The 25,071-nt window shown below is 42.2% G+C and overlaps 1 protein-coding gene across 2 annotated transcripts in view; it reads right to left on the minus strand.

Annotated features, from left to right (window-relative positions):
* LOC109902324 (rab GTPase-activating protein 1-like) overlaps window positions 1-25,071 on the minus strand; it is a 162,881-nt gene that overhangs the window by 129,160 nt on the left and 8,650 nt on the right. For both annotated transcript variants that reach the window (XM_031786311.1, XM_031786313.1), the window contains exons 2-7: window positions 23,439-23,670; window positions 21,788-21,980; window positions 7,174-7,390; window positions 5,386-5,560; window positions 3,567-3,727; window positions 3,304-3,414 (exon numbers count right to left, since the gene is read on the minus strand). In XM_031786311.1, coding sequence (XP_031642171.1) covers window positions 3,304-3,414; window positions 3,567-3,727; window positions 5,386-5,560; window positions 7,174-7,390; window positions 21,788-21,980; window positions 23,439-23,576 — 995 coding nt within the window. In that variant the 5' untranslated portion in view covers window positions 23,577-23,670. The remainder of the gene's footprint in view (window positions 1-3,303; window positions 3,415-3,566; window positions 3,728-5,385; window positions 5,561-7,173; window positions 7,391-21,787; window positions 21,981-23,438; window positions 23,671-25,071) is intronic.

The raw sequence follows: 25,071 nt of genomic DNA on the forward strand, positions 1-25,071 counted from the left end.
TTAACAGGACAAGTACTCAGAGCATGCGCTGACCAGCTGGCAAGTGTCTTCACTGACATTTCCAACCTCTCCCTGACCAAGTCTAACACCTACATGTTTCAAGCAGACCATCATAGTGCCCAAGAATGTCATGGTAACCTGTCTAAAGGACTATCGCCTGTAGCACTCATATAGCTATGAAATGCTTTGAAACGCTGGTGACGACTCACATCAACACCATCATCCCAGACACCCTGGGCCCACTCCAATTCGCATGACTGAATCCACAGACGATGCAATCTCTACTTCACTCCACACATCCCTTTCCCACTTGGACAAATGGAAAGCCTATGTGAGAATGCTGTTCATAGACTACAGCTTTGCATTCAGCACCATAGTAACCTCCAAGCCCATCACTAAGCTCAGGACCCTGGGATTGAACACCACCCTCTGCAACTGGATCCAGGACTTCCTGACGGGTCGCCCCCAGGTGGTGAGGGTAGGCAATGCCATCTGCCACGCTGACCCTCAACACGGGTGCCCCTCATGGGAGCATGCCTAGTCCCCTCCTGTAGTCCCCGTTCACCCACGACTGCATGGCCGTGCACGACTCCAACACCATAACGTTTCACGAAGATGATGAGACAATCTACAAGGGAGGTCGTCAAAGACCTGGCAGTGTGGTGCCAGGACAAGAACCTCTCCCTCAATGTCAGCAAGACAAAGGAGCTGATCGTGGACTACAGGAAACGGAGGGCCAAGCAAGCCCCCAGCCACGTCGACGGGGCCGTAGTGGAGCAGGTGGAGAGCTTCAAGTTACTCAGTGTCCACATCATTAAGGAATTATCATGGTCCATACACACATATGTGCAGGGGGCACGACAACGCCTCTTCCTCCTCAGGAGGCTGAAAAGATTTGTCAAGGGTCCTCAAGAAGTTCTACAGCTACACCATCGAGAGCATCTTGATTGGCAGCACCACCGCTTGGTAAGGCATCTGCATGGTAGTGCGTACAGCAGTACATCTCTGCAATCCAGGACCTCTATACCAGGCAGTGTCAGAGGAAGGCCCTAAAAATTGTCAAAGACTCCAGCCCCCCAAGTCAGACTGTTATCTCAGCTACCACATGGCAAACCATACCGATGCACCATACCATACAGAGTCTAAAGTCTGGAACCAACAGGACCCCGAACAGCTTCTACCCCAAGCCATAAGACTGCTAAATAGTTAGTAGCTATTGATTAACTAACTATCTGCATTTGTCTCATTACATGCACTGCTGTTACTGCTATTTGTCTATAATTTTGCCTAGTCACGTTATTCCTACTATATGTATACTGAAATAAAACGCAACATGCAACCATTTCAAAGATTTACAGTTCACATGAGGTAGTCAGTCAATTGAAAGCAATTCATTCAATTGATTGATTTCACAAGACTGGGAATACAGATATGCATCTGTTGGTCACAGATAGTAAAAATGCTTATTTTTTATTTTTTTTATTTAAGGGCCTCAAAATCTAGTTATGGTATTTCTGTGCATTCAAATTGCTGTCGATAAAATGCTAATGTGTTTGTTGTCCATAGCTTATGTCTGCCCATACCATAATCCCACCACCACGGGGCACTCTGTTCACAAAGTTGACGTCCGCAAACCGCTCCCCCACACGATGACATACGTGGTCTGCGGTTGTGAGGCCAGTTAGACATTCTGCCAAAATCTCTAAAACGACGTTGGAAGCGGCTTATGGTAGTGAAATTAACATCACATTCTCTGGCAACAGCTCTGGTGGGCATTCCTGCAGTCAGCATGCCAACTGCACGCTCCCTCAAAACTTGAGACATCTGTGGCATTGTGTTGTGTGACAAAACAGCACATTTTAGAGTGGCCTTTTATTGTCCCTAGCACAAGGTGCACCTGTGTAATGATCATGCTGTTTAATCCGCCTCTTGATATGCCACACCTGTCAGGTGGATGGATTATCCTGGCAAAGAAATGCTCACTAAAAGGGATGTAAACAAATGTGTGCACAATATTTGAGAGAAATAAGCTTTTTGTGCATATGGAACCTTTCTGGGCTCTTTTATTTCAGCGAATGAAACATTTACATATTGCCTTCGTATTTTTGTTCAGTGTACATATCTACCTCAATTACCTCGTACCCCTGCACATGGACTTGTGCATAAAGTTATCAATTCTCATTGTTAATTTATTCCTTGTGTTATAATTGTTCAATTTTTCTGCATTACTGGGAAGGGCCCATTAGTAAGCATTCCACTGTTAGTTTTACACATTCTTTATGGAGCATGTGACAAATTCAATGTCATTTATAGCAACTGACATGACCACACACACACACAATTTTTGTTTAGGTAAGCCACTTGAGCAAAACGAGTAGGCAGAATGACACACCGTCACTGCTTAAAGGAGATATGAACATTAAAAAAAAGACGGTTGAAACTAAAAAATAGGATGTAAGGCGTCTGCCTGGTCCCGTGTGGCTCAGTTGGTAGAGCATGCAGTGCCATGGTTGTGGGTTAGTTTCCCACGGGGGACCAGTACGAAAATGTACACAAATGTATGCACTCACTCCTGTAAATCACTCTGGATAATAACCTCTGCTAAATACAGTGAGAGCTGAATGTGATTTTTTAATTATTTGTAATACATTAGCAAAAATATCTACAAAACAGTTTTTGCTTTATCATTTTTGGGTATTGTGTGTAGATTGAGGAGGGGGAAAAAAGCCATTTAATCCATTTCAGAATAAGGCTGTAATGTAACAAAATGTGGAAAAAGCCAAGGGGCCTGTATACTTTCCAAATGAACTGTAACTAAGTAATTAAATGCCTTTCAGAAGCCACAAAACAGACTGACACAAAGGAAGCTGTTACTGTTCGAGCAAGGAAGCTAAACTGCTACACAGTCTAAACCTGTAAACATACTCACATCACAATGACTTTATCCTAGACTAGCATAGAGTGAAATGAGGACACTCGCTCTTCCGGCTCTTCACTATGCAATTCTCGAATGACTATGTGTTAGCTGATCTTATCTTCATTGTTTCATTTCCAATGACTCAGCATGAAAAAGACATTCAAACTAAAAATCACACATAAAAAATGTGGGGGTCTATTGCATAGTATTTCCTTAAGTCAAGCTTTACCACAGTCTCCCTCTTGTACTTACCAATATGACCCAGAGGGGTTGTGTGTTCTTGTGCATATCAAGAACAGCATGCTACAGTATAGGACAGTGGTGCTGTCTAGTGTATGCAGCTCAGAAGGCCTTACAGAAGGGTCAAATAGGCAGTAGCCCCTCACCTCTCAATGCCCAGCTCTTGGTTGCTCATCTGCTGGACCATGACCACCACCTTCTTCTGCACGCCCTGCCGCAGCTTGAAGTAGAACTTGTCCCGGTCCTTGGGAACTGGGCTGAGGAGAGGAGTATGTTGTTGGCTTAAAGGTCTGTTAAAGTGAGTGAGTGAGTGAGTGAGTGCTTTCACCCCATAGCATGCATAAGTGTGTGTATGTGTGTGTGTGTGTGTGTGTGTGAGTGTAAGCGCATTTAGTGGCTTCATGCTGACCTATAGTTTCCCTTGCTGTCGTCCTCCCGCACCTCCAGTGAGACTGTGAAGCTGAAGAGGTCACTGTCGGGGGAGAGGGGCAGGGCCGAGTCCCTCACGTCAGGGGCTGGCTTGGAGGAGCGGCGGAACGCTGTGGAGAAACTGTACAGGATCCGGCTCACCTGTAGGAAGAGGGGGAGAGGAGGGAAAAAGAGAATATAGAATTGTGCTTTATAGTCTATTAGAATAGAAGGTTGTCTTTTCACTCCGACAATATTTTTTTTCCATAAGTGGAGAGATGTGTACTTCTTTGACGTGCCATGTTCAGGTGGCAAGCAGACAAACAAAAAAGGGCTAATTAAAGTTAAGCAATGACAATAATAATAATAATAATAATAATAATAATAATAATAAATGTACGCTAGCTAGCTTGGTTTATGAACTAGCTAGCTACAGTAGATAACTAATTCGTTTTCTGTCTAGTACTGGCAAATAACGGATTTTATTTCAAATCAGCCAACCCAAGAGAACCTTTCATGATGGAGTTACAGTAGTTCTAATGTTACTTTGTTATTATTTTATCAAGGAACAGCAACTTTGTGGCTTCAATTGTCAAGTAGGCTAGCTACTTCGTTTTCAACTCACGAAGGGTGTAACATGTCACTAATCGCAGTTTAAAACCGTTCATTTTAAATCTGGATAAGTCAATTTATGATTATGTGGTGCAACACATCTCTGATTAATTATTTACCTAGCTTTACAAAATCTAGACTGGCGCTAATCCTAGTTTAATTTAAAATCATGGTGGTGCAACCCACCCTATATAAAAAAAAATATTATAATAATCTTTGAGAAACATTTATCTAGGTTTAAAGTGAAAACTAAACTTAGATTAGAGGAAGGATTTAATTGAACTAGGATTCATTTAAAACTAGGTTTAAAATTTGGTGCAACAAAATGAATAGATACAACTTGATTTAACCCAGTTTAAGAGTTAATCCATGTTGGTGCAACCCACCCTGTTTTACGAGGGTCCTGGACCTCCCTATTTTTAACACTTCTACTGATATTGCCCAAACAGAGTATAATGATATTTCCCATTGACTGTTTGCCCTTTTTTTTCTTCACTTTTGGCACAATAGAAACAGATCCCAGAAAATAATCAATCTGATTAGCTCGATTAAGTATATTTTACGAGATCCGGTTTTTAAGCCTCCAAATATTAGTCAATTCCAACGTGTACATAGTATTCGTTACTTCTGAGCGCCAGACAGTGAGTTGGTAGTATGATTGCCTTCATGGTCCACTGACATACTTAAAACTGTATTTTAGTCCTGTACCCTTCTATTAGTTATTTGTATCTTGGGAGACTCATTTGATTAATATAAATGTTTTCAAATAAGTTTGCATCAACATTATAGATTTATGACCCATCGTTGGATATTTTCTTCATCTGCATTAGTTTCTCATTGCCAGTGAATTTCTGTTAGTGTCTCCAAACTCACTTTAGTCGAGTCGTCAGCTACTTGGTCCATGGTCGCCTTGTTTCACTGTGTTTATCGCCGTGTTTGTTTGTCTTTATTTCTCGATCTAGTATTTGCCATAACATGCAGTTGCATACATAATGTTTCAGTTATTTCTTAACTTTAGAGTAGAGTTCTTTCCTTATTAAGAGGCATATTTTAGTAAAGAGAGGGAATGCCAAACGGATCACCTTCCCCTGACTACCTCAGTCGCCATCTTGACTACCTCCAAATCAAGTGTATGTTTACACCATTACTGTATATTGCTCCCTGTACCAATAATGATTATCCAGACAATAAATAGAATAGTGACTCACAGCTTCCTTGATATGGCAGGAGAAGACATGGATCTGAAAATCCTCAGAGCTACGGTAGCTCTCAGTGAAGGAGAAGCAGTCGCTCTCGATGGAACCCTCGCGACCCCGAGAGCAGAACAGCACCTTGTAGATGGGGAAAGAAGCGATCTCCGTGCCCGATGCCTGGTCCACGATCCTGAGGCATGGGAGACGACTTCAAGTCATTAAGCCTGGCAAATCCTATTGAAATGTTCCTTGCAAAAACAATCGTAACTATAGATCTTAGAAAAAGGATTGTGCTTACTATATTGACATTAACAGGGACATACAATTGGTTGACATTTTGGCAAAGATCTGAGTGCTACTGCTTTTCTTTATCTGGGATAGTCCCCACAAAGTTTTTAGAACAATCAAAATCTCTGAGCTCTCCATAAGTGTGTACAGTAGGAGTTAGAAGTTGTTTAGTTAAGCCTAGGCCCCCTAAGACTCATACACATTGACGTTAGTGTATTTCATTTTATTTTTGTACTAATTTCCTCTGATGTAATCAGTCATGTTATTTCCCACAAATGACGTGTTAGCTTCTCATCTGGCAAAAGCAATAAGAAAGAGATTTCATTACCACATGGTTCATTATTTAATTTCCTCTTTCTGGCAACGTCTGTGGTGGCCCAGGGCCTGCAAGATGACTTCCGATCTCCAGTTGGGGCTCCCGAGTGGCTCAGCGGTATAAGGCATTGCATATCACTGCAGTCCCTGGTTCGAATCCAGGCTGCATGATTGGGAGTCCCATAGGGCGGCGCACAATTGGCCCAGCGTCGTCCGGATTTGGCCGGGGAAGGCCGTCATTGTACGTAAGAATTTGTTCTTAACTGACTTGACCAGTTAAATAAAAAGGTATTAAATTCTTTTCCATTATGAAGCTTACTGTTCCTCAGAACAGTGGAGCCAGTCACATTTGTTTGTAAATAGCACAACAGGAGAAAGCAGGAGTGTTTAATATCTGTCGGTGAGTCTCCGTTGTGCAGCGCACATGAGGTGATAAAGTTTCACCTGTTTACAATTCACTGCTAAATGTTTGCCCCCAGATATCTTATAATGGCTTCCTGCTAGCAGTCAAAAAGCTCTGGAAGAGTTCTGTACAGTTGCCTTTTTTTGAACTGTGCTTCCTACTAGTGTTTTTTCTCCTCTTCTGTTCTTCTCCCATCCGTTCCAGGTATACAAGCCCTTCCTTCAGAATAGCATGCATCAGAACTTTGTTCATTTGCACAATTTCTCTCATTCACTTTTGCTTGTAAATGTCTACACTCACCGAAAATGACATTTGGTAGCTACTAGCTATGTTGGGATTTGCCTGTCTTTGCAATTAGTTGTGTTTGTTTTCGCTCATTAACATTTCACTATTACTTTGCGCAAATCTTATTAGCATTCTTGTAATAAGGGGCCTAATAGTCTTTCCTCGCATTTTTAGTGCCCCTTGTGTGCTATGTCGGTAATACCATAAATCCCGGGATGAAAAAAGGACGGTATAACTATATGAAAATCTGGATACCACCCATGCCTAGTTGCAAGCATATGTTCTTGAAGGATTTCATTTAGGTCTGTTATTTCAGGAGAAATGCCCCAGAGCTCAAAAAAATAGGACACATTCATATATTTACTGCAGTGGTGCAGTATATTGGTACATGTGATAACTGATCTGACACATGTTGAGCACAGAGGGTAAAACATGACAGAGTTGCTACGCTCTACCCACAGTGACCACACACACACACACACTTCACATAGTAGAGTCTCTATATGACTGACCTGACGCAGCCCTCGGGTACATTGGGCACATGGAGGGTGATGGGAATTGGGATGGCACTCTCTGCCCGCAGCGTGGTCATGGCTCTCAGGGCCTCGGGCTCACTGCGAGGGGCCTTCACCCACGTACAGCCCAGGTAGGACAGCTTACTGAACTGAACACTGTCCTCCTCCTGGACTGGAAGACTGCCCTGCCCTGCGGGAGGACACACCGACTCCACTGAGGGGCAGACAGACAAAAGGTCAAAGGTTACTTATTGCTTAGAATGATAGGGTAGACAAGGTTAGCTCTGTGGAATAAATGAGTTGCCTAATCCTAGGTAAATACTCAGTAAAATGGTACCTGAATTTACAAAATTATTATTTGATGCTATTATAATTTAGCTTTTGATAAGAGTAACTTGATGCAAAGTTTAATTTTTTAATTTTTTTTATTTTTTTATTTTATTTTACCTTTATTTAACCAGGTAGGCAAGTTGAGAACAAGTTCTCATTTACAATTGCGACCTGGCCAAGATAAAGCAAAGCAGTTCGACAGATAAAACGACACAGAGTTACACATGGAGTAAAAACAAACATACAGTCAATAATGCAGTATAAACAAGTCTATATACAATGTGAGCAAATGAGGTGAGAAGGGAGGTAAAGGCAAAAAAAGGCCAAGATGGCAAAATACAATATAGCAAGTAAAATACTGGAATGGTAGTTTTGCAATGGAAGAATGTGCAAAGTAGAAATAAAAAAATAATGGGGTGCAAAGGAGCAAAATAAATAAATAAATACAAATTAAATACAGTTGGGAAAGAGGTAGTTGTTTGGGCTAAATTATAGGTGGGCTATGTACAGGTGCAGTAATCTGTGAGCTGCTCTGACAGTTGGTGCTTAAAGCTAGTGAGGGAGATAAGTGTTTCCAGTTTCAGAGATTTTTGTAGTTCGTTCCAGTCATTGGCAGCAGAGAACAGGAAGGAGAGGCGGCCAAAGAAAGAATTGGTTTTGGGGGTGACTAGAGAGATATACCTGCTGGAGCGTGTGCTACAGGTGGGAGATGCTATGGTGACCAGCGAGCTGAGATAAGGGGGGACTTTACCTAGCAGGGTCTTGTAGATGACATGGAGCCAGTGGGTTTGGCGACGAGTGTGAAGCGAGGGCCAGCCAACGAGAGCGTACAGGTCGCAATGGTGGGTAGTATATGGGGCTTTGGTGATAAAACAGATTGCACTGTGATAGACTGCATCCAATTTGTTGAGTAGGGTATTGGAGGCTATTTTGTAAATGACATCGCCAAAGTCGAGGATTGGTAGGATGGTCAGTTTTACAAGGGTATGTTTGGCAGCATGAGTGAAGGATGCTTTGTTGCGAAATAGGAAGCCAATTCTAGATTTAACTTTGGATTGGAGATGTTTGATATGGGTCTGGAAGGAGAGTTTACAGTCTAGCCAGACACCTAAGTATTTGTAGTTGTCCACGTATTCTAAGTCAGAGCCGTCCAGAGTAGTGATGTTGGACAGGCGGGTAGGTGCAGGTAGTGATCGGTTGAAGAGCATGCATTTAGTTTTACTTGTATTTAAGAGCAATTGGAGGCCACGGAAGGAGAGTTGTATGGCATTGAAGCTTGCCTGGAGGGTTGTTAACAGTGTCCAAAGAAGGGACGGAAGTATACAGAATGGTGTCGTCTGCGTAGAGGTGGATCAGGGACTCACCAGCAGCAAGAGCGACCTCATTGATGTATACAGATGTATACAGTCGGTCCAAGAATTTAACCCTGTGGCACCCCCATAGAGACTGCCAGAGGTCCGGACAGCAGACCCTCCGATTTGACACACTGAACTCTATCAGAGAAGTAGTTGGTGAACCAGGCGAGGCAATCATTTGAGAAACCAAGGCTGTCGAGTCTGCCGATGAGGATGTGGTGATTGACAGAGTCGAAAGCCTTGGCCAGATCAATGAATACGGCTGCACAGTAATGTTTCTTATCGATGGCGGTTAAGATATCGTTTAGGACCTTGAGCGTGGCTGAGGTGCACCCATGACCAGCTCTGAAACCAGATTGCATAGCAGAGAAGGTATGGTGAGATTCGAAATGGTCGGTAATCTGTTTGTTGACATGGCTTTCGAAGACCTTAGAAAGGCATGTTAGGATAGATATAGGTCTGTAGCAGTTAAGGGTCAAGAGTGTCCCCCCCTTTGAAGAGGGGGATGACCGCAGCTGCTTTCCAATCTTTGGGAATCTCAGACGACACGAAAGAGAGGTTGAACAGGCTAGTAATAGGGGTGGCAACAATTTCGGCAGATAATTTAATGCTAAAGTAGTACAGAGGAAAATGGAAATCAAGAGAGGGTGGTCTACGGAAATAGGTGGGATGGGCAGAGTGGCTGAGGGCTGGGATTAAAGCTCATGATCTGTCATAGTTGTGATCAAGAAAACACTACATATCATGTATACCGGGTATTTCACTTTTATTTTATCAGGGATAATACTGAGCCCAAGGTGTCTTTTACAGATTAATTACATACAGTGCAATCCTGTTTCCATTGATCAGATGTTTCTACACCTTGATTGGAGTCCACTTGTGGTAAATTCAATTGATTGGACATGATTTGAGAAGGCACATACCTGCCTATGTAAGGTCCCACAGTTGACAGTGCATGTCAGAGCAAAAACCAAGCCATGAGGTAGAAAGAAGTGTCCGTAGAGCCCCGAAACAGAACTGTGTCGAGGCACAGATGTGGGGAAGGGTACCAAAAACATTAGCGTAGCATTGAAGGGCCCCAAGAACACAGTGGCCTCCATCATTCTTAAATGGATGATATTTGGAACAACCGAGACTCTTCCTAGAGCTGTCCAAACTGAGCAACAGGGGAGAAGGTCCTTGGTCAGGGAGGTGACCAAGAACCCAATGGTCACTGACAGAGCTCCAGAGTTCTGCATGGAGTTTGCCAAAAGGCACTGAAAGGACTCAGACCATGAGAAACAAGATTCTGTGGTCTGATGAAACCAAGATTGAACTCTGGCCTGAATGCAAAGCGTCACCTCTGGAGGAAACCTGGCACTATCCCTATGGTGAAGCATGGTGGTGGCAGCAACATGCTGTGGGGATGTTTTTCCACATCAGCAAGGACTGGGAGACTAGTCAGGATTGAGAGAAAGATTAACGGAGCAAAGTACAGAGAGATCCTACTCCAGAGCACTGAAGGCATCAGACTGGGGTGAAGGTTCACCTTCTAACGGGGCAACAACCCTAAGCACACAGCCAAGACAACACAGGAGTGGCTTCCGACAAGTCTCTGACTGTCCTTGAGGGGCCCAGCAACAGCCCGGACTTGAACCTGTTCAAACATCTCTGGAGAGACCTGAAAAGAGCTGTGTAGCAACACTGTAACGTAACAAAATGTGGAAGAAGTCAAGGGGTCAGAATAATTTCCAAATGCACTGTACAGCCACAACATTCATTAACAGATTCACCTGGTCTAAAACCTGACTGATGTACATTTAGAATACATTTCAAACATAAGAAAGTTCTTCGCTGAGAATGAATCAAGGATTCTAATATTTTAGCTAGGCAAGAATGTTTAGAAATAGACAAATAATTATTTAGGTCACAAGAGTCAAAAGCTTTGTGAAAAGGAGAGTACATGGGCTGCCTTCCAAACCCTGGGGATAGTACCTGATCTAATCATCAAGATAAAAATGTAGGTTAACGATTCAGCAATCAGAGGGGCAGAGAGCTGCAGAAGAAAATGGATTCAGCATATCAGCCCCAGTGGATTTAAGCAAGGCATCTAGCACATCACAGATAGTAAATTGTTGAGATGAAAACAAAGATTCACTAGAAGTTGATGGGTTAACCGTAGAGTCAGCTAGAGGCTGACAAAAGCAGTTGATTGACTGACCAGGATCAATTAAACCACTGTTTTACTCAAATAAAAAGCCTGCCAAGATGAAATGATGATTAAAAGCATAACTTATCCCATTCTTCTCAGTTATGACACCAGAGTCAGACAGAACTTGCTTAGGCAGAGAAGAGGAACTTGTACAGTTCGTTGTACACTGCGTTTACTGTTTTCCAAAATTTTGAAGGATGACAAAAGATGGAGCTTAAAAAGTAAATTGATTTAGCTTTCTTAAATAGAGATATGTTTCTCAATTGTCTAAAATATTGCAAGTCCACTAGAGTCAGTTAACCTTGCTTTGGCCCAGGCCTTATTTCTCATCTGAATAAGCTCAGATTACTCCGAAGAAAACCAAGGGTTAGATCTATCATGGACTCTGAATTGTTTAAAAGGGGTATGTTATCTACCAGAGGAATAAACACAGAGGATCATTTTTTCTAGGGTAATGAATACAGGAGACAGAAGCTAAATCACATGTAAAAACTAGAGGTCGACCGATTAATCGGAATTAGGGCTGATTTCAAGCCATCATAACTATCGGAAATCTTTATTGTTGGACACTGATTTGGCAGATTTTTACACCTTTATTTAATCTTTATTTAACTAGGCAAGTCAGTTAAGAACACATTCTTATTTTCAATGACGGCCTAGGAACAGTGGGTTAAAATCAATACACAGAAATATATATTTTTAAACCTGCATATTTAGCTAAAAGAAATCCAGGTTAGCAGGCAATATTAACCAGGTGAAATTGTCACATCTCAATTACGGTTCCGTATTTCACTGAAAGAATAAACGTCTTGTTTTCAAGATGATGGTTTCCGGATTTGGCCACATTAATGACCTAAGGCTCGTATTTCTGTGTGTTATTATGTTATAACTAAGTCTATGATTTGATAGAGCAGTCTGACAGAGGTGGTAGGCAGCAGCAGGCTCATAAGCATTCCTACAAACAGCACTTTTGTGTGTTTGCCAGCAGCTGTTTATGACTTCAAGCCTATCAACTCCCGAGATTAGGCTGGTGTAACCGATGTGAAATGGCTAGCTAGTTAGCGGGGTGCGCGCTAATAGCGTTTCAAACATCACTCGCTCTGAGACTTGGAGTAGTTGTTCCCCTTGCTCTGCATGGGTAACGCTGCTTCGAGGGTGGTTGTTGTCATTGTGTTCCTGGTTTGAGCCCAGGGAGGAGCGAGGAGAGGGACAGAAGCTGTACTGTTACACTGGCAATACTAAAGTGCCTATAAGAACATCCAATAGTTAAAGGTTAATGAAATACAAATGGTAGAGAGAGAAATAGTCCTATAATTCCAATAATAACTACAGCCTAAAAGTTCTTACCTGGGAATATTGAAGACTCCTGTTAAGAGGAACCACCAGCTTTCATATGTTCTCATGGTCTGAGCAAGAAACTTAAATGTTAGCTTTCTTACATGGCACATATTGCACTTTTACTTTCTTCTCCAACACTTTGTTTTTGCATTATTTAAACCAAATTGAACATGTTTCATTATTTATTTGAGGCTAAATTGATTTTATTTATGTATTATATTAAGTTAAAATAAGTGTTCACTCAGTATTGTTGTAATTGTCATTATTACAAATACTTTTTTTTATAAAATCAGCCGATTAATCGGTATCGGCTTTTTTTGGGTCCTCCAATATATCGGTATCGGCATTGAAAAATCATAAATCGGTCGACCTCTAGTAAAAACCCTCGAGGAGAACCAACCACAGATCAAATGCAAATACTTCACTAGACAAACATTTATGGGGGTTATTATTAAGAATTCAAATCAAAGATGAGTTAACAGGGTTTTTCACATTTCGCCACGTGGGTTTAGATTTAAATCGAGTCAGATTAAAATCAATGCATATACTCCTAAATGTAGTGTCCCCATATTTGGGGACCCTATTAGATTGAATTGAATAAAATAGCCTGGTATGAGAATGGTAGCCCCTATCTGCAAAAGCAGTGTCTCTGCAGAAAGTTTAGTATCTTGGCTATTGATCTGTGCCTTCAAATCTTTAGTGTGATTTACTAGCATATATGGGCATACGAATGTATAAGGGCAGGCCGAGCCAATGACCTAATTTCAAGACGGCTGCTACCTACATTCCAGTTAGCGTTGTGAAGCATAAACAAAATAAACACGGAATACATTGATACACACCAAAAGCCAGGACTCCACAGCTCATGAGCATGTTTATTTGTCTGCCTGTAACCTACTGTTATTGACCACAAGGCCAGAGAGTCAAAATGTTTATTTTACACAACGTGTAGGGACACCAGGGAAGTAACCATTCTCACCACACATCATGAGGCATTCAATAACAACCATGTCTCAAGGAGGGTGAAAAGGGAACAATGGCCCAATTCCTGTTTCTGTGAAGGACTACAATGCCAGCATGGTGGGTATCGACCTATCTGATGCTTGAGATAGGACCTGGTGGTAGCCTCCACAAGATCAGAAAGTGGTATAAGACTTTTACCACTGTGGACATTGCTACAGTAAATCTGGTTTTCATTCTCCACAAGCAGATGGACAAAGCAAAAAGGTCAAACCCCTCTCTTCCAGTTGGCCTTCCAAGAGCAGCTGGTGTTGGAAATGGCTGAATTGGAGGCCCAAAGCAACCTCACACCAATCACAAGACCCCCCCACTCAAGGTGAGCGCCACTATCCAACACATATGCCAAAAGACAGAAGGTAGAACTGCAAGCACTGCACAAACATGGGGGGGGGGGGGGGGGGGGGGGGGGGGGGTTTGTCAGTTTGCTTTTTGTTTCCTGGCAGAGAGGAACTGCTTCAAAGATGCACAAGCTGAGGTGAAAGTGAAATCTAAATCATCTACACCTGGGATGTAAAAACCAACACCATTTGATAAATAGTTCCACTTGTTTCTATTTTTGCACCTTTTTTAGTGAAGGACAATTGTGTAACCAAGTTTGTGTTTGATAAGACATTTTTGTATGCACACACACATGCATGCACACTTTTTGGGGTGACTTAGAAATGTCCTTGTTTTTAATAGAAAAGCATATTTCTTATCCCATTAAAAGAACATCAAATTGATCAGAAATATAGTGCAAAACACCAGTCTCAAAGTCAACAGTGAAGAGGCGACTCCGGGATTCTGGACTTCTAGGCAGAGTTACCAAATCTCAGACTTTCCAATAAAAATAAAAAAAGATTTAGAGATGGGCAAAAGAAAACAGACACTGGACAGAGGAACTCTGCCTAGAAGGCCAGCATCCGGAATTGCCTCTTCACTGATGACGTTGAGACTGATGTTTTGTGGGTACTATTTTAATGAAGCTGCCAGTTGAGGACTTGTGAGGAGTCTGTTTCTCAGACTAGACACTAATGTACTTGTCCTCTTGCTCAGTTGTGCACCGGGGCCTCCCACTCCTCTTTCTATTCTGGTTAGGGCCAGTTTGCGCTGTTCTGTTAAGGGAGTAGTGCACAGCGTTGTATGAGATCTTCAGTTTCTTGGCAATTTTTCTCATGGAATAGCCTTCATTTCTCAGATCAATAGACTGACGAGTTTCAAAAGAAATACCTAAGTTTCTGGCCATTTTGAGCCTGTGATCGAACCCACAACCCAGATACTCAACTAGTCTAAAGGCCAGTTTTATTGCTTCTTTAAATCAGTACAACAGTTTTCAGCTGTGCTAACATGATTGCAAAAGTATTTTCTAATGATCAATTTGCCTTTTAAAATGATAAACTTGGATTAGCTAACACAACGTGCCATTGGAACACAGGAGTGATGGTTGCTGATAATGGGCCTCTGTACACCTATGTAGATATTCCATTTAAAAAAATCTGATATTTCCAGCAACAAGTCATTTACAACATTAACAATGTCTACAGTGTACTTTGATCAATTTGATGTTATTGTAACAAGGACATTTCTAAGTGCCCCCCAAACATTTGAACGGTAGTGTGTGTGTGTGTGTGTGTGTGTGTGTGTGTGTGTGTGTGTGTGTGTGTATATATATATATATATTGCTTTTATATGTTTTTTGTAAACAGGGGACCAATACATTGGATATGCCTAGGCTAAATGTCCAGGCACCTTGGAGGTTGAAAAAACCCTGCATGTCCCCTGCATGTCCACCGACACCGCCACAATGTTTTGAGAGAAGTTGGTGTTGTAGAAATGTATTTATTTAGTGAACAATAAATTTTAGGCACATCCAGTGTGCAAAAACAGTGAAATTACCACATTCTGACACTTTGGAGAGGTTGAAACGACACTTGAATGTACCCTGGATTTTTTTATTTTACCTTTATTTAACTAGGCAAGGGGGTTAAGAACAAATTCTTATTTACAATGACGGCCTAGGAACAGTGGGTTAACTGCCTTGTTCAGGGGCAGAACGACAGATGTTAACCTTTTCAGCTCGGGATTCAATCTAGCAACCTTTTGGTTACAGGCCCAATGCTCTAACCACCTACCTACCCCATAACACCACCACAATGTTTTAGTAAGGTTGATATGGTAGAAATTGTGTTTTTAAACTTAACAAATAGCATTTAGGGATTGAAAATATGTAATAGCACTGAAATTCCCTAATTTACAGACATATACCACTTTGGAGAGGTTTAGGGACACTGGCAACATCCCGTGACCACACCTGACACCACTTACTAAAACATCTGCCCATTTCTAGTTGTTAGGTCTATCAATTCCATTTTTTTTTCCTGATATTGTTCACATGTTGTGGAAGCCATTTGATGTATTTCCAGCTCTAGTCATCAATAATTCACGTATATCTGGTCAATGAAAGATGACTTTCAAAATAGAAAAGGTTATTTTGTGTGTGCTTGATCTTGTGAACTAACTCCTATCCATCTTCTGATAATTTACTCATAATCTACCAGAGGTCTTCTTTCCAAATATACCAAGTTTTGGCATGTCAGAATCATGTAATTACACATGAATACCAGTTACTGTTGGGTAGGTCTATTTACACGTAAATCTACATTTAAGAGGTTAAATTGATCTGAGGGCAGGGATAACTAATCCAGATTCAAATCCCCTAAAATGACAAACTCCGAGGACAGAAAAGGCTTTAAAACACTCAGATATAGCACCTGCCATGGCAGCAGGGGGGGCAGTTAATCCCAGCAACAAATAAATGTGTTCTGGTTTATGGTCACATCTACAACCAGGAGCTCAAATTTCTTGGGAACACGAAATATTTAGAGATTGAACGCAATGAAATTAGATTTTACATATATGGCCACTCCTCCCCCAATCTGTCACATCTAATATAATGTTTCATGTGTATATCGAAAAACTATATTTCTGTTATGTCATACTGTGTTTAAAAGTACCATGTATGTAAAATGTTAATGTAACAAAATAACAGTGAAAACTAAAACAGTACTTTTGTACAGAGGACAAACCACAATGCTAGTCCTCTGTAGCTGAGGAAGCCACTTGTGGAAAGAGGAAGTCATGTCTAACCTGTGCTTTCTCACTCAACAACAGGATGTGAAACAATGAGGACAGAACAGCAGCACCTGGAAGTGCACTGCTGACTTGCACACCACCAGGTTGGACTGAAGAAGAGAATTTGTTCTCAAATAGATACACGACATGCATCTTATAACAATGCAACTGTATTTTGTAGCCTGTTGCTGTAGATGGGCTGTGTTTTGGTTAGCCAGCCCTGTGACACAGTCCCAGTGCACGTTGACCTCTACTTGTCTGTATGGCCAGTACAGTACACTATGATACTACTCAGTAACAATTGATGATAAGATGACATTGTGTATCTTATCTACTGATTTTACCTACTGCACATAAAGCATGTGAAACTATTCTTCAAATCATGTAGCTATGATAAAATGTTATTCGACATTGAGGTCACCAGAGCAGCCAGCAAAAGCCTATACAGTACCAGTCAAAATATGGACTGAACTACTCATTCAAGGTTTTTCCCTTTTACTTATTTTCTACATTGTGGAATAGTAGTGAAGACAACAAAACTATGAAATAACACATATGTAATCGTGTAGTATCCAAATAAGTGTTGAACAATTCAAAATATACTTTATATTTGAGATTATTCAAAGTAGCCACCCTTTGCCTTGATGACATCTTTGCACACTCTTGGCATTCTCTCAACCAGCTTCTTGAGGTAGTCACCTGGAATGCATTTTGATTAACAGGTGTGCCTTGTTAAAAGTTCATTTGTGGAATTTCTTTCCTTCTTAATGCGTTTGAGCCAATCAGTTGTGTGTGAAAAGGTAGGGGTGGTATACAGAAAATAGCCATACTTGGTAAAAGACCAAGTCCATATTATGGCAAGAACAGCTCAAATAAGCAAAGAGAAATGACAGTCCATCGTTACTTTAAGACACGAAGGTCAGTCAATCCGGAACATTTCAAGAACTTGGACATTTCTTCAAGAGCAGTCGCAAAAATCAAATCAAATTTAATTTGTCACGTGCCGAATACAACAGCTGTAGACCGTAGTGAAATACTTACAAGCCCTTAACCAACAATGTAGTTAAGAAAATATCTAAAAAATATATATATAAAATAAGAAAAAGTACAAGATAAGAAAAACAAATATTTAAAGAGCAGCAGTAAATAAAAATAGCAGGGCTATATACAGGGGGTACCGGTACAGAGTCAATGTGTGGGGGCGCCGGTGTCGAGGTAATATGTAGATGTAGGTAGAGTTAATTTGCATAGATAAGAGAGTAGCAGCAGTGTAGAAGAGAGGGGGGGGGGGCAATGCAAATAGTCTGGTAGCCATTAGATTAGCTGTTCAGGAGTCTTATGGCTTGGGGGTAGAAGCTGTTTTGAAGCCTCTTGGACCTAGTGTTGGCACTCCAGTACTGCTTGTCGTGCGGTAGCAGAGAGAACAGTCTATGAATAGTGTGGCTTTAGTCTTTGACAATTTTTAGGGCCTTCCTGTGACACCATCTGGTATAGAGGTCCTGGATGGCAGGAAGCTTGGCCCCGGTGATGTACTGGGCCGTACGCACTACCCTCTGTAGTGCCTTGCGGTAGAGGCCGAGCAGTTGCCATACCAGGCAGTGATGCACCCCGTCAGGATGCTCTCGATGGTGCAGCTGTAGAACCTTTTTGAGGATCTGAGGACCCTTAACTAATCTTTTCAGTCTCCTGAGGGGGAATAGGTTTTGTCGTGCCCTCTTCACAACTGTCTTGGTGTGCTTGGACCATGTTAGTTTGTTGGTGATGTGGACGCCAAGGAACTTGAAGCTCTCAACCTGCTCCACTACAGCCCCGTCGATGAGAATGGGGGTGTGCTCGGTACTCCTTTTCCTGTAGTCCACAATCATCTCCTTTGTCTTGATCAATTTGAGGGAGAGGTTGTTGTCCTTGCACCACACAGCCAGGTCTCTGACCTCCTCCCCATAAGCTGTCTCTTCTTCGTCAGTGATCAGGCCTAAGAATGTTGTGCCATCGGCAAATTTAATGATGGTGTTGGAGTCGCGCAGTCATGAGTGAACAGGGAGTACAGGATTGGACTGGATGTAGTGTCTAGTAAGTTTCGATCTTAGTCCTGTATTGACGCTTTGCCTGTTTGATGGTTCATCGGAGGGCATAGCGGGATTTCTTATAAGCTTCTGGGTTAGAGTCCCGCTCCTTGAAAGCGGCAGCTCTACCCTTTAGCTCAGCGCAGATGTTGACTGTAATTCATGGCTTCTGGTTGGGGTACAGTCACAGTGGAGACGACGTCATCAATGCACTTATTAATGAAGCCAGTGACTGATGTGATGCCCCTCTTCCAACGCATCTCTGTGTGTGGAGTAAAGGTGGTCTAGAGTTATTTTCCTAACATGCTGACAATAAATTAGGTAAAACTGATTTAAGTTACCCTGCATTAAAGCCTCTGGATGAGCATTTTCCTGTTTGCTTATGGCGGTATACAGCTCATTTAGTTTGCGGTTTTAGTGCCAGCACCGGTCTGTGGTGGTTTATAGACAGCTACAGAAAATACAGATGAAAACTCTAGGTAGATAAGAGTATCCCATGATAAGCTGTAGACCACATTACCTCAAGTGAGCAAGACCTCAAAACTTGCTTAGATATCGTACACCAGTTGTTTACAAATATGCATAGACCCCCGCCCATGTCTTACCAGAGGTTGCTGTTCTATCCTGCCGATAGTGTATAACTCGCCAGCTGTATGTTATTAATGTCGTCGTTCAGCCACTACTCAGTAAAACATAAGATATTACAGTTTTTAAATGTCCCGTTGGTAGGATGTACGTGGTTTCAATTTGTCCCATTTATTTTCCAGCGATTGAACGTCAGATAGCAGTACGGAGGGCAAAGGCAGATTAGCCACTCGTCGCCTGATAATCACAAGGCACCCTGATCTCTTTCTGCAAAATCTCAGTTTTCTCCAGCGAATGACAGGGATGAGGGCCTGTTCGGGTGTTTGGAGTATATCCTTCCCATCCGAATCATTAAAGAAAACTTTGTCCAATTTGAGGTGAGTAATCGCAGTTCTGATGTTCAGAAACTCTTTTCGGTCATAAGAGACGGTAGCAGCAACATTATGTACTAAACAAGTTACGAACAAAGCGAAAAAAATAACAAAATAGGACAGGATAAGAGCTAATAAAACAGCAGCCATCCCCTCCAGGCTCCATCTTCACAAAAACCATCAATGAGAGCTATGATGAAACTAGCTCTCATGACAACCGCCACAAGAAAGAAGACCCAGAGTAATGTAATATACACTGCTCAAAAAATTAAGGGAACCCTTAAACAACACAATGTAACTCCAAGTCAATCACACTTCTGTGAAACCAAACTGTCCACTTAGGAAGCAACACTGATTGACAATAAATTTCACATGCTGTTGTGCAAATGGAATAGACAACAGGTGGAAATTATAGGCATTTAAGCAAGACACCCCCAATAAAGGAGTGGTTCTGCAGGTGGTGACCACAGACCACTTCTCAGTTCCTATGCTTATTTTTTTTTTAAACAATCTATATACAGTGCCTTGCGAAAGTATTCAGCCCCCTTGAACTTTGCGACCTTTTGCCACATTTCAGGCTTCAAACATAAAGATATAAAACTGTATTTTTTTGTGAAGAATCAACAACAAGTGGGACACAATCATGAAGTGGAACGACATTTATTGGATATTTCAAACTTTTTTAACAAATCAAAAACTGAAAAATTGGGCGCGCAAAATTATTCAGCCCCCTTAAGTTAATACTTTGTAGCACCACCTTTTGCTGCGATTACAGCTGTAAGTCGCTTGGGGTATGTCTCTATCAGTTTTGCACATCGAGAGACTGACATTTTTTCCCATTCCTCCTTGCAAAACAGCTCGAGCTCAGTGAGGTTGGATGGAGAGCATTTGTGAACAGCAGTTTTCAGTTCTTTCCACAGATTCTCGATTGGATTCAGGTCTGGACTTTGACTTGGCCATTCCACCTGGATATGTTTATTTTTAAACCATTCCATTGTAGATTTTGCTTTATGTTTTGGATCATTGTGTTGTTGGAAGACAAATCTCCGTCCCAGTCTCAGGTCTTTTGCAGACTCCATCCGGTTTTCTTCCAGAATGGTCCTGTATTTGGCTCCATCCATCTTCCCATCAATTTTAACCATCTTCCCTGTCACTGCTGAAGAAAAACAGGCCCAAACCATGATGCTGCCACCACCATGTTTGACAGTGGGGATGGTGTGTGAGCTGTGTTGCTTTTACGCCAAACATAACGTTTTGCATTGTTGCCAAAAAGTTCAATTTTGGTTTCATCTGACCTTCTTCCACATGTTTGGTGTGTCTCCCAGGTGGCTTGTGGCAAACTTTAAACGACACTTTTTATGGATATCTTTAAGAAATGGCTTTCGTCTTGCCACTCTTCCATAAAGGCCAGATTTGTGCAATATACGACTGATTGTTGTCCTATGGACAGAGTCTCCCACCTCAGCTGTAGATCTCTGCAGTTCATCCAGAGTGATCATGGGCCTCTTGGCTGCATCTCTGATCAGTCTTCTCCTTGTATGAGCTGAAAGTTTAGAGGGACGGCCAGGTCTTGGTAGATTTGCAGTGGTCTGATACTCCTTCCATTTCAATATTATCGCTTGCACAGTGCTCCTTGGGATGTTTAAAGCTTGGGAAATCTTTTTGTATCCAAATCCGGCTTTAAACTTCTTCACAACAGTATCTCGGACCTGCCTGGTGTGTTCCTTGTTCTTCATGATGCTCTCTGCGCTTTTAACGGACCTCTGAGAATATCACAGTGCAGGTGCATTTATACGGAGACTTGATTACACACAGGTGGATTGTATTTATCATCATTAGTCATTTAGGTCAACATTGGATCATTCAGAGATCCTCACTGAACTTCTGGAGAGAGTTTGCTGCACTGAAAGTAAAGGGGCTGAATAACTTTGCACGCCCAATTATTCAGTTTTTGATTTGTTAAAAAAGTTTGAAATATCCAATAAATGTCGTTCCACTTCATGATTGTGTCCCACTTGTTGTTGATTCTTCACAAAAAAATACAGTTTTATATCTTTATGTTTGAAGCCGGAAATGTGGCAAAAGGTCGCAAAGTTCAAGGGGGCCCGAATACTTTCGCAAGGCACTGTAGATATATTGATATGGCATGTCTGATTCTGTACATTGAGATGCTCATGCGTTAACTTTTCCATAGATCACAGACTGATTCATTGCCCTAAGGGGTGAGAGGTGTAGTGCTGACAGTACCTGCAGGTGTTGGGTCCAGCGCAAAGCCCTGGGTTCGTGTCTGTGGACCGGGGGCTATGGAGGTCAATGACTCCTGAAAAGCCTCTGTTCTCTCCTCTGCTACTGCTCCTCCACTAATCTCCTCTTTCACCACGTCGTCATCCAGCACCTCCTCCATGGCTCTCTCCAGCTGTTCATTCCCATTGCAGGACATCTGAGGAAAGGAAGGAATTGAGAGGTGAAACCCTGTGTAGTGTAATCTGCCATCTCAGCCACTGCCTGTCACCAAGGAAATACCCCAAGGCTCAATCCTAGGCCCCACGCTCTTCTCAATTTACAACATAGCTCAGGCAGTTGGAAGCTCTCTCATCCATTTATATGCAGATGATACAGTCTTATACTCAGCTGGCCCCTCTCTGGATGTTGTGCTAAATGCTCTACAACAATGCTTTCTTAGTGTCCAATAAGCTTTCTCTACCCTTAACCATGTTCTGAACACCTCCAAAACAAAGGTCATGTGTTTTGGTAAGAAGAATGCCCCTCTTCCAACAGGTGTTATTACTACCCCTGAGGGTTTAGAGCTTGAGGTAGTCACCTCATACAAGTACTTGGGAGTATGGCTAGACAGTGCACTGTCCTTCTCTCAGCACATATCAAAGCTGCAGGCTAAAGTTAAATCTAGACATGGTTTCCTCTAGCGTAATCGTTCCTCTTTCACCCCAGCTGCCAAACTAACCCTGATTCAGATGACCATCCTACCCATTCTAGATTACGGAGACATCATTTATAGATCGGCAGGTAAGGGTGCTCTCGAGCGACTAGATGTTCTTTACCATTCGGCCATCAGATTTGCCACCTATGCTCCTTATAGGACATCACTGCACTGTATACTCCTCTGTAAACTGGTCATCTCTGTATACCCATCGCAAGACCCACTGGTTGATGCGTATTAATAAAATAAAACCTTAGGCCTCACTGCCTATCTGAGATATCTACTGCAGCCCTCATCCTCAACACCCATTCTGCCAGTCACATTCTGTTTAAGGTCCCCAAAGCAAACATCCCTGGGTCGCTCCTCTTTTCAATAAGCTGCAGCTAGCAACTGGAACGAGCTGCAACAAAGACTCAAACTGGACATTTTTATCTCAATCTCTTCATTCAAAGACTCAATAATGGACACTCTTACTGAGAGTTGTGGCTGCTTTGTGTGATGTATTGTTTTCTCAACCTTTGTGCTGTTGACTGTGCCCAATAATGTTTGTACCATGTTTTGTGCTGCTACCATGTTGTGTTGCTACCATGCAGTGTTGTCATGTGCTGCCTTGCTATGTTGTTGTCTTAGGTCTCACTTTATGTAGTGTTGTGTTGTCTCTCTGGTTGTGATGTGTGTTTGGTCCTATATTGTATTTATTTCCATCCCAGGCACCCGTCCCCGCAGGAGGCCTTTTGGTAGGCCGGCATTGTAGATAAGAATTTGTTCTTAACTGACTTGCCTAGTTAAATAACAATTAAATAAAAATAGTGTGTGAACTAGCCTGGCTTTCAGAAGAGACAATTGCTTTCTAGTAGAATTAATTATATAGGAATAATCAATAGAAGTAATCATTTTGTTTTAATTATGTGTGTGTGTTTCCATGTTTTGTCTGTGTGACTGATCGGGGCGGAGGCCCACCTTGAGTCTGGGCTTGCCCTCTGAGCCCGAGGGGGATCCTCCGGCGGACGGCTGCACCAGCACAAACTCCTCGCTGGTGACGGTGGCCACGGATTCGGTGGAGCCGCTCACTTTGCCCAGAGAGGAGGTGTCGTCCATGGTTAGCCAGGAGCCCCAGGGGCCAGCGCTCTGCCCCTCTGTCTGCTGCTTCACCTCACAGTACCCTTCTGCTCAGCCTCCTGCTGCTGCAGCCCTGAATGAAACACAACACATGCATTTCAGTACAGTTGGATTGTAATTACGGTATAGAAAGCGTATAGCCCAGGCCTAGCCTTACGCATTTAAGAAGGGAGTAACCTTCAGTTTGTCACATCATGACAGTATCTAGTGAAGAAGCATTATCAAATTCATTTCCAATTATTACCTTACAGGAGTAACCAAGATGCTAGAAATACAGATCAAACGAGACTCACTGAATCATATTAAAAGTGAACAGGTCAATTTGACAAGTCATCCCACAAATCACCAGTCACCTAGGGAAAGGCCTAATTTAAAACTGGAGTGGAGGGCATCCTGCCTAAGCTGACAGAGTACCCAAGCCTGACATTTCCGTCCCTCAAAGCCCTATATCCGAAATAGATATTGTCGATTCAGCAGTCAAATTACACTTAGGTCTAACATTTGCTGACCTCAAAACTCACTAAAGTAAGCCTATCAGTTTAACAAAAACAGGCCTTGGCTCTTCACTTTGTTTTGATGATGTAGAGGATGATGACTCCTGTTTGAGGACTGCATAGTTTTTTTCTGCTCTTACAAGAGCTGTAGGATAAACATAGCTTGTGATAGCCTTGTTGTTTATCCTGACACTCACATCTTGACAAGATCAAATCAAACCTGGTTCGGGTGACCAATGTTGTGGCTGAGCATCAGTGGTATCACCCACAAGAGTTATGATCGGAATACGTTGCCGAGAGAGAGTGCACTGACGGAGTAAAAAGATATTTCAAGTCTGTAAATTGCTTTACAGTAATTCCAGAGACCAGGCAGGAATAGGCTTTTAGAGAAATGCTGAACCGAAACCTTACACAGCCTAATGTATAAAAAAAAAAACATCACATACGAAGCTTATCAAGACTACGAGCCGTGGTCTCACACTGTAGTCATGGCCTTGCTGGTTTTTCAACTCAAAGACCTGTTACGGTGCCTGTTGAGTGAAAAGCAGTGCTGTTCTAATACAAAGACCTTACTCTGAAGACATATTTACCTTGAAATTCAGCAGACGCAGCGACAGCCAGGAGTTGTTATTAGCCTGGTAGAGTGAAGCCACTTGGTTGCTTGTTTGCTAACAAGTTTGCTAGCCAGTAGCCACCTAGGCCAAACCAAGTGTAACATGTGGAATAAGCTAGCCTATGTGAAGCGATTGAGTCCTTAACCCTTACTGGTGAAAGAGCGAGCACACACACACACACACACACACACAACTGTAGCTGCAGAGTCATGTGCTCCCATCACACTCATTCAATTACATCCATTAAAAACTGCAGAGGGGTAAAAGGATGAATGTTCCCAGTTATACGCAATTAAAGTACAGAGATTTAAAAAAGATTTGACGAGGTCTAACCTATATCAAAATGCTGTAGGTATTCAGTGCTCA

The sequence above is a fragment of the Oncorhynchus kisutch genome, linkage group LG13 (genome assembly GCF_002021735.2).
Source record: "Oncorhynchus kisutch isolate 150728-3 linkage group LG13, Okis_V2, whole genome shotgun sequence".
NCBI classification, from domain to species: Eukaryota; Metazoa; Chordata; class Actinopteri; order Salmoniformes; family Salmonidae; genus Oncorhynchus; species Oncorhynchus kisutch.